Raw genomic sequence first — 10,299 nt, forward strand, 5'->3', positions numbered from 1 at the left:
AAAATGTAACTGCTGTGCAGAGGCAAAATATAGCTGTTTTTCTGGAAGATGCAACATTGCTTTTATTTTGGTGTCATTTACAAAGATAAAGCAGTTCATTGCAATTTTTGTATTTACATAAATTCAGAATTCAGCTTGAGGTCGGAAAAGCTGATTTTATTGCTGTCTTTCAAGTATACACTGCTGACTTCAACAGGCTTTGCAGTGTAACAACAGCACAACAAATTTACATTTTTTTTCAGAGATCACAGTGGAAGACCCATCACAGAATTCCATTATTTGTTCACTGGGAAAAACACTTATGTGCCAAAGACAGGAAGACTTCAGCCTGAAGTCCTTCAGACTTCTCATTTAAGTAATAATCCATTACTTAAATGAGAAAATGATTCTATAGACCAAAAGATTAAAAAAAAAAAGGACATTTTCGGTTTCGTCGGAGTTACAATTCTTTATTATAAGAATAAAACATTGCAAAAAAGGTGTTGGATCATTTACTGAAACTAACATTTGTATAACTTTTTCAGTGTTTTGAATTTGTATCTGAAACATTTGAAAGAAATAATAAGGGAAAACAAATCCTTTTTCTTGTTTTTTCTTTTTTTTTTTTTTAACATGCCCGTGTGGCAAGAATGCTCTAAGTTTGACAAGGGTGGTACCATCTATACACATTTAGGAAAACATGCTTGCTGTGGGTGTACAAAAATAAAATTTATTTGTTAAATTACACATAAATATAAGGTACAAATGTATTTTTAAAATACAGATAAAGATAATCACACTTGCATTGTGTACATATGAAAATACAGTATTTTAATATTCAACATACACAGACACATTTATGATAAATGCAACTAGTTGGCAATGCCAGTTCTTCTCAGTCTATTGTTTGTTCTTTTTTTTCTCCCCTTCCAGTTTTCCATAAATATGGAAAAATAGGCTTTTGAAACAACTAGTTCTGCCGGACATCTTGCAGCAGCTTGTTAATTTCTGCCACCAGCTCACTGGCATCCATGAGTTCATGTTTGCCATCACTGAGGTGGTTGAGCACATTGTCAAAATCATCCTCCTCATAATTCTCTGGGATCTCCTCCATGGCTGGCAGCCATTTGGACGAAGGCTGCGCGCCCGAGTGAGTCCCCAGAGCGGGCCCGTTGTTGGCAGGGTTTTGGAAATGTGTGCTGGCTGCCCAGGCTGCCACCCCCGGTGGATAATTTACATTCTTGGCTGGCAAATGTCCCTTCCTGCGCTCCAGCGAGTTGGAGCGATCCATCTCATTGCACTCCGTGTAGGCGTCCAACGAGGGAGGCAGCAGGCGCTGGAAGACGCTGCTCATTTCGGAGAGGAGGGAGGAGGTGCAGGTGTCCCCTGATTCCTCCTCACTCTGACAGTCCTTCCCAAATGTTGAAAAGCTCTTCTTCTTCTCACTGGTGTCGGCTGCTTGGGCATCCTCCTCGAGGCCCTGGTGATGCTGCTGCTGCAGGTGCTGCTGCTGGGGTGACTGGAACTCCTCCCCAGGGATGAACATGTTGCTTCTGTAGTCGGAGGAGGGAGAGGGCAGCGGGGGCATCCAGCACTGGTCCGAGTGGCCCAGGACCCTGCACTCCTCCGTGCACAGGCGCATGGCTGCAAGAGAGACACGGGAGAGTGAGCACCCCCTCCTGCTGCACACAGCACCTGCACTCACAGGGATTCCTGTCACCAGGACTGGACTTCCCCAGAGATGTTCTAATCCAGTGTTTGGTTTCACCTTGTGTGTGCAGGAACGTGGCAAACACAAATGGTCTGGTACCTCCATTGCCAAGAACGAGAACAACCAGTGCAGGTCATGTAAGAGACTAATGCGATCTCTTAACTAAGGCTGAAGATAAACATGTAAATTCCTGGTGGAAAAACAAGCACTTGTGGCTTGAAGCCATACGAACCCTTGTACAGTTCTAGCTCTTTAAAAAACATAAAATAAAAGGAAGCAATTTCTATCTCCAAGCACTCACTTGAGTTTGAGAAAACTCTTCCACATGCAACAACTGAGGCATATCAGAGCAATCGAGTGGGAATAAATGGACAGGAGAAATAAAGAGCAAAGAATAATAACATGTAGAGGGATCTCCTTTTTCATTAAAAACTCCTTTGTTCTGACAATGAAGTGTATGTAGAACTAAGGTGATCCATATTACCTTTTTAACTAAATCAGTTAAATTTTAATCCACTATCAGAATACCTAAGGTCTAATTCCCAGCCTATGTGACTCTGGGTGTTTATACTGGATTTATACTCTCAGGTGCACTTGCAGCTCTGTAGCTCAGCTTAGCAGCCCGTGGCTCGGTCCTTGGCATAAGGAGGGTTCTAACCCACTGTGTGGGAATCCAGGTCAGCCATGAGGGCTGAAGAGTAGAAGACAACAGAGTTGCTCTCTCAGCTTCTTTTTTATTGATGTCTCTCATGTAGAAGCAATAAGATGGGGCAAATGACTGCAACCCTGAGTGCTACACTGGTCCAAACTGGCCCACAAAGGAGCACTGCGAGGGTCCTTTGCAAATATTCCAAGAGGTCTGGGAATGGTTCCTGGAAGCAGAGACAGGCAAAGCCCAATTTGACAGATCTGCAGAGAGGGATGTGCCAGGAAAGATACTAAATATTCCAGCCCAAAGGGAACTGATTGTAGGACACAAAGCCTCGCCACAGGCTGTGTGTCTGTGTGCCTGCCAGATATGCTGGGGAAAATCTGGGCACTGCTGGGGCCCTAATGGGTCTGAGTCACCAAAAGTCAGCTTTCAGAAATGACAGATTCTTTGCATTATGCATATTTTGACCATAAGAAACTCCTGCCCATATCACTTAATGGTTAGATTATCCCACACAGAATAGAGTTTCTTGTTCTTTCTCAGCATATACTGACTGCAAAAGAAATGTTTGCAGTCATGCCCTGGAAGTTTTCCTTGCTCCCTCAACACATTTCCCATCTGGCTCTGGATCCACTCCGTTTATCAAAAAATCTTTTTGTAGTGGTGTAATCAGAACTGAACAGAGTATTTCAGTTTTGGATGTACTAGTAATTTATAAAATCCTACTCTCATACTGTTAGCACTATATTTTTGCACTATACACAGCCTATCATATTTTTTACTTTCCTAATGGCCTTTCCATTCCTATGAGCATAAACTTTCTCCTTGTCATGCATGCAACAGGATGAATTTCTTCAACATTACAAGCTCAGATTGCAGCCTGGATATTGCTCAATCTATTGAAAAATAACTGCTGATCCAGGAAGTTTCAAACAAAAAAAGCAAAGTAGAATATATCAGTGGCTGAAATTTTGATACAAGTGACTGAAATGCCTGCAAGTGTTTGTTCCCATGTATGACATTTTACTGAAAATGCCCAAGAGTTAGAACTGTCAAAAGACATCTAAGTGATCCATGACCAGTTCTCAAGTCATCCCAGAAGGTGAGGATTACACTTCTAATGAAGAAGATTCCTTTAAGACTCCTTTACAGTCATTAGATACTTTCAGTGGTCTGGCATTTCATTAATAGTGAAGTTTGTCTTAATGACAGTTTTGCAGCCGTTGTTATGAGGAATGGTTTTGGTTTAAAAGAATAAATTCTGACATTCGTGAACATGAAATCAAAAGATACTCTGAAGTAACTGAATGATGACACAATCTGTCCTTAAATCAGCAATAAATTTTAAAATGTCCAGATGCACAACAGCTTTTTTTTTCTCTTTTTTTTTCCCAGAACTTCAAGCTCGCTGGTTAAGGTTTAAAAAGAAAAAGAAACAAGTCTTTCAAGGACAGCTATGGAACTTTCCAATCATGTAATTTGTGGAGTTTTGAGGGACTGGCTCCATTCCTTTCTTGTTCCACCTTAAATAGACAAACTGAAAGGACCTTCCCACAGCATTTTTGCCTATGTCTAGACTGACAATGCAGAAACCTTTCAGAATGAGAGAACAGGAAACCTTCAGGAAGTTTTCTTTTCCTTTTCATATATTGGGATTGTAGATCAATTCAGGTCTCATCTGAAGAGGTTCAACAGACTTATCTGAAGGATTAAGGCCACGCATAGCAATAAATGGACATCTGAGTGAGACTAAATATCAATCTTGATAGCCCAACCCAGTTCTGTCTGCACTGAGAGGAGTTTCCCCTACTTTGAATTTAATTCGCCTGGCATTTTTGGAAATCCTATCCTTAGGCTTACTGTTTAGAGAAGGCATTGTAAGAGCTGAAAATGGGTCATGGGCATTTCAGCCAGCTAAGAGGACAACCATTCCTGTCTGCTGGCAGCTCCCAGTTGCCCACTGTAAAGGGATCACTCTTCCTTGGCAGCAGCAGGGCAGGATGCCAGTGCAAACACCATTGCACTGCAAGTTACCCAGGCCAGCTGAGAACTCCAGCACATCCCTCCCCGCCTCCTTGCTAGGGCATAGGAGAGAATGAGACATGCCTCATGGTAGCTGGCAGAGGAATAAGTAGTAGGAGTTAGGGAGGATGAGGATAAAAATATATTAGAAGTCCAGATTTAGGTAAAAGATTCTGAAAACAGAGTATTTCTTCAAGGCCTCTGTTTTTGAGCAGATTTGAGAAGGCAGGTGAACGGCTGGGAATGTGATACAAGACCTAGACTGGAGCAAAATATGCACAGAAAATTTTAAATTTAAAATGTATATGAAAAGTAATTTGAACTTCTGGTGTTCTGTCTTGTCTAGCATAACAACCTTGGTTAATACATGGGGGTCACTTTAGGAAAGCCATGAGCTGCCCCACCCCCCAAAGCAAAGGGCCTCCATTTATAAATTTACTTTACTAAACTTGTTAAATTTAAAAATGTAGTTCAGTGAACCCTACTGAAATTATCTGGCCCTCTGGTTATACAGAGAAAACTAAATATGATCTGAAGTAAGAACAAGATCTAGGGTACAACCAGAGGCTGTATAATTATTAAAGTAATTACAAAATTCTTTTATCTGTACTAAGCATGAATTCCCATGACCTTTTATTCAACTTTTATTTGGGCATAAATTTAAAAGCAATACTTCATACACATGAATATGTATATGTGTGTTTCTCCTACTACCACTTACCCTTTTCTAATTTTTTTTTCCTTTCTGCCCTCTGCCCCTGAATTGTACCTCTTAAGCTCTTGCTTCCAGAAATTAAGGTTGCAAGATTTAAAATCTGGGAAATACTTAGAACCTTCCCCTGCTACTCAAGTTCATTTTTCAGTGGGAAAAACACTTTTCTTTCTTCTCCATCCATATTTCTAGTTCACTTTCACACTCAATTTCTAAATGGTAAAAGTTTGTGTTATATGGATCAAATCCACTGCAGAAAACCTATCTCCCAAATTATAGGTCACTGTATTTTTAACAAACCACAACTGCCTGGCTTTGCAAAAACATCCACCCAGTCATTAAAAGTCTAAAGACTTGGAGCAGATCATACTTTTAGGAGGAATCTGGAGCCAGCTCATGATGTGAGTAACAAAAAAAGCAGGCATTGCTCTGGGTAGATTTGCAATTGTGTCTGAGGTTTCATTTTAGTAGATACATCAAGGCTTCAACTCAGTATTTATCATGAAGTAAAGTAAAAAAGATAGGAAATATAGGACTTGAAAGCTAAAGAATTTTTGCTTTCTCAGTAGTAGTTTTATCAAAGTGACAGCCAGGCAGAACTGTAAATAAACTGCTCAGTTTCCATTCTGCTCTTACCTGCAGGAATTCTTCCATCTGTAAGGAAAAGGTCACTGAATCCTTCCCCAAGAAGTCTGTCAATTGGAGACTCTCTCCCCAAATCATAATCACTGTCTCCAGCTTCACTATCACCCCGGCCACTGTCTTTCAAGCTGAATTTATCCATATCTTGTAGGGCATATCTGTAAAGAGAATTGTGGAGATCTACATTATCTCAAGTACGTTACAGTCCACTTTTTGTTTAAAAATACATGTCTCTATATTTCTGATCCAGGTACACTCATGTGTAGCAGAACAAACTGGATTCTTACCTGTAGCTTCTGGAATATTTGTTCCCTCTAAAACTTGGCCTTGGTTGATACTGGCCCTGGTGAAGCATCGAGAGAAGTTGAGAAACCTGCTAAAGAAAAGGTGAAAAGACTGATTTCTTGAAATGAAAGCTCAAGCTCCTAGGTGTAAAACCACTAATTTGCTCCTCAGGTTTGTTTGTGGTTTATTTTTTTCCCCTTTGAGATTTAATTAAATCAAATTCCTGCACATATATAATGCAGTAGAATAGACTATTTGGTAGGGTCGTGTCTGACACTGAAAACATCTGAAGACTCTGTAAAATGAGGAAGTTCAATGCTGTTCATTAGCTTCTGAATTATTAATAATAAATTCCTTAACAAGTAAAAAAAAGCAATTAACAAAGGTGGAGTTTTGTTTTGGTTTAATATATTAGAATCAAGCCTTTAATATTCCAGGATCCTAATTCAAAACAGAACAGCCTTACTTTACATGTAAAGAGTTACCAGGACACAGCTCTCATTTATTTAAACTATGACCCAGCATTTGCAGTAAAAACTGAGACAGGGAGTCTCAAAGTTTGAGACACAGTGCAGCTTTATGTTACTGCAGCTGTACTCAAACTGTGTCAGAATGTTTTAGTTCTGCACCCCCATTAATAAAATAATTTCCTGGATTGTTTCTGGATATAATTATTCAGGCACCCTTTCTCAGATGGAGCTGTACAGATAGGAGGGAGAGGGAAGGCGAGGAAGAAAGAGCGAACAGTTAACCAGTGCAGAGCACTATGTTCCACTCCATTGTTTTGACCTTACAGGGAAGAACCAAGGAATAATGCTATTATTGATAGATTTAACCCTGTTCCTCAGGGCAATGGAATCTGTTGATATTGGAGTAAAACTGAAAAACTGTGACATCGAAAAGAAATCCATTACACATTCCCATGAGGCATAGACCTGGCTGCCTCTTGCTCTCACAGACTGCACATAGGGGTTTGTGTAGGCTTCCAAATGAGTGTCTGCATAAATGGATGTGCAAAACCAAGGTCTGGACCTTACCTCGACAGCTGGTGTAGCATGGGTGAGTTCCAGGGAGAAATTTTCAGGCACATGGTTGGAGGAGATGGTCACCAGGCTGTTCAGTGATTGGTGGCTGTGGTGGCTCTGCCGGCTGCTCATTTGACCCCTCTCCAGGGCCGGGGACGATGATGGTGAAGCTCTGTGGTGAGACCTGATGGGTAGAGTGCCATTAACCGTCGGCACCAGTGTGATGTCCCCTTTGTGGATCTGCCTGGAGGGACGTTTTGGATGGTGCTGGTAGGTTGATTCGGCCACGCGGCAGTTGTAAGACCTGGTGTCTTTTTTCTCTCGATTGCACCTCGTGGCAAAGATAACCATAATAACCAATAGCACTGCACATATAGATCCTAAGGATATAATTGTTATCATGGAGATGTCCAGGGAGGGCTGGCTTACCAAAGTTGCTTCGGTGCTTGAAAATGAATGAACATGCTCCAAAATGGTACATTTCAGAAGAGCTTTAGTACTAAGCTGAGGACTGCCTTTATCCTGGACTATTACCAAAAACTCCCATTGTTTTGCTGGAACTGATTCAACACTCACATTGATAGAGATGTCACAAGTTTGGGGATCCATTACAAAGATGTTGTTTTCCTTGTCAGCTGCTATGGAGCAGCTGAGCTCAGAGTTCATACCAGAGTCTCTGTCTGTAGCCCTTATCCTGGTGACAAGAAAGCCGATTTCAGCATCTTTAGGGATTGAGATTTCTGCTGTGCTGTTGCGTAGCGCCGGCCCCACGATGACGGGAGCGTTGTCGTTTTCATCAATGATGGTGAGTACAACCGTGGTGTTGCTAATGAGCTGCTGGCTCCCTCCATCCCTAGCTTGGACCATGAAGGCAATTTGGTTTACTTCTTCATGATCAAAGGTTCGCAGGGCATAGATCGCCCCGTTGGAGGGATCAATGGTCACATAGGTGGTTATAGAACTTCCCAAAACAGAGTTCTCCAAAATAGTGTATGTCACCTGCCCATTGTCACCTAGATCTGGGTCTGTGGCTGTGACTGATGTGATGTATGCTCCAGGAGAGTTATTTTCCAAGATAACAACTTCATATCTGTTTGTCTGGAAGCGGGGTGGGTTGTCATTTTCATCACTGATTTGGACAGTAAAGTGTTTCACTGTGGAGAGACTTGGCGTTCCCTTGTCCTCTGCTATTACAGTCAAGATGTATTCAGATCTCTTTTCCCTATCTAGAGTGGCATTAGTTAAAATTAAATAGTTATTTTCATAAGTCTTTTGAAGTTTAAAGTGGCCATGCCCATGGAGCTTACAAACGATCTCTCCATTCACACCAGAGTCCTTATCTTGCACTCTGACCAGGGCAACAAAGGTGTCCAGGGGTGACCCCTCAGAAATGCAAGCTACCTCTTCTCTCTCTGTGGACATCAGATTTAAGTTGATTTCTGGCTTGTTGTCATTCACATCCACAACTTTAATTATAATTTTGCAGTGAGCTGGAATAGAATTTGGCCCCATATCCTGAGCCTGAGCATCAATTTCATAGGATTTGGTTACTTCATAGTCCACTTGCTTCAGCAGGGTCAGGTGACCTTTTTCTGGGTCTATCCTAAAAGTTTCTATAATTTTGGCAGACACATGACTGCTAAAGGAATACACAACCTTCCCATTGGCGCCCTCATCTGGATCAGTAGCATTGAGGTCTATGAGCAAAGTCCCAATAGGAGAGTTTTCCAAGAGCTGGATAATATATGACTGCTGCTCAAACACAGGGCTGTTGTCATTGGAATCAGAAATGCTGATTTTCAGGAGGGATGACCCAGATCTCTGAGGCACCCCTTTGTCAGAGGCAGTGAGTTGGAGTTCGTAAGTTGACTTCAACTCGCGATCCAGCTCTCTGACCACAATCAGCTCTGCATACTTAGCACCGTCAGTCCTGGTTCTCACATCAATGCTAAAAAAATCGTTTGCAGAAAGAGAATAAGTATGAAGGGAGTTGTCCCCCACATCTGGATCAAAAGCACTGTCCAAAGGGATCCGAGTTCCTACAGCTGCACTCTCTGATATCTCAATAGGGATAAGAGCTCTGGAAAACTGCGGAGAGTTGTCATTAATATCCAGCACTTCAACTTCAACATGGAAAAGCTGCAGATGTTCAGTGGGCAGAGTGATCACATCAAACTCTATGGAGCAGTTTAAGTTTTTCTGGCACAGTTGTTCCCGATCAATTTTAGCTCCTATGCTGATTTCTCCATTATCCTCACGGACTACAAGCAAGGGAGAATTTCCCCTCTGCATGGCTCGAAACCGAACTGAGGAAGGGTTAGGCATTTTTAATAAAACATCAGCAACATCCTCCGATAGTCTTGCTATTACTGATCCAACCCTCTGCTCCTCATAAATCCTGTATTTCAAATTCTTGCCCATCACAGCATTATTGCAAGATATTACGATCAGTGCAAAAATGAATAAAAAGTGCATTTTACCGTCGATTCGATAAATTTGTAAGTTTTTGCAATTAATTTCTCTCAATAAGTTAAAAAGCAATTATTTTGCCTTCCTTCGGTACCTTAAATCCAAAGAACATCTGGTCCTTTCCAGCTTGAAAACGCCTTTTCTAGCCAGCCAAGTATTAGTAACTTACAGATCAGAAAACTTTTGGCTTTTTCTATACACACCGTTCCGGGACATCCAGATACAATCTGTAAGCAATCCACGCTTTCTCATTTGACTGAGCGCTCCTCTTCCAGGCTGAGATGCTCCGGGGCAGCGTGCTCCTCTCTCACCCTCAGCATCCAGGGACCGCCGGGAGCCGGCGGGATGGATCGGCAGCCCGTCCTCCCGTCTTCTCCGCACTCGCCGCCGGACTGAACGCCCTCCCTCGCCTGCTCCAGCCTAAATTCCTCCGCAACTTCACTCCAAGTCCCCAGACAAAGCTTTTGCCCGGCCTGTGCTGAGCCCAGTGCAGCCAATCAGCCGGGGAGGGGAGGGGAGGGGAGAGAAGGGGAGGGGAAGGGAGGGGAGGGGGCCCGCAGCCCGGCGCGCCGGGGCGGGGGGACCAGGAGCGCAGGCGGCCTCTCGGCTAGCACCCGCCGAGGATGGGGGTTGGGGGTGCAAATGACTAATGGGCAACTTTAAATCAACGTCTCTCCTTCCCAACCCCCAAATTTTCATGGCAATTTCAAGCGGGGTTTTGTGATTTTAATTCCTCCCCTTCCTGCCAGGAGAAATGCGATCGCATTCCTTATTTACACACTTGAGGTTACCCCTTGTTTAA

The 10,299-nt window shown here is 42.5% G+C and overlaps 1 protein-coding gene across 2 annotated transcripts; it reads right to left on the bottom strand.

The window, feature by feature from the left end:
• Window positions 1–421: 421 nt before the first annotated feature.
• On the bottom strand, window positions 422–9,976 carry PCDH18 (protocadherin 18). 2 transcript variants are annotated; one of them, XM_059843792.1, is made up of 4 exons: window positions 7,041–9,976; window positions 6,006–6,091; window positions 5,713–5,876; window positions 422–1,623 (listed from the first exon to the last, which is right to left on the bottom strand). In XM_059843792.1, exons 1-4 carry the CDS (start codon window positions 9,501–9,503, stop codon window positions 950–952), a joined length of 3,387 nt encoding a protein of 1,128 aa, XP_059699775.1. In that variant the 5' UTR covers window positions 9,504–9,976; the 3' UTR covers window positions 422–949. The 2 variants fall into 2 exon arrangements, with proteins under 2 accessions (XP_059699775.1, XP_059699773.1); XM_059843790.1 differs by having other exon boundaries at window positions 6,006–6,094.
• Window positions 9,977–10,299: the final 323 nt, after the last annotated feature.

Source organism: Haemorhous mexicanus, chromosome 4, assembly GCF_027477595.1.
Source record: "Haemorhous mexicanus isolate bHaeMex1 chromosome 4, bHaeMex1.pri, whole genome shotgun sequence".
NCBI classification, from domain to species: Eukaryota; Metazoa; Chordata; class Aves; order Passeriformes; family Fringillidae; genus Haemorhous; species Haemorhous mexicanus.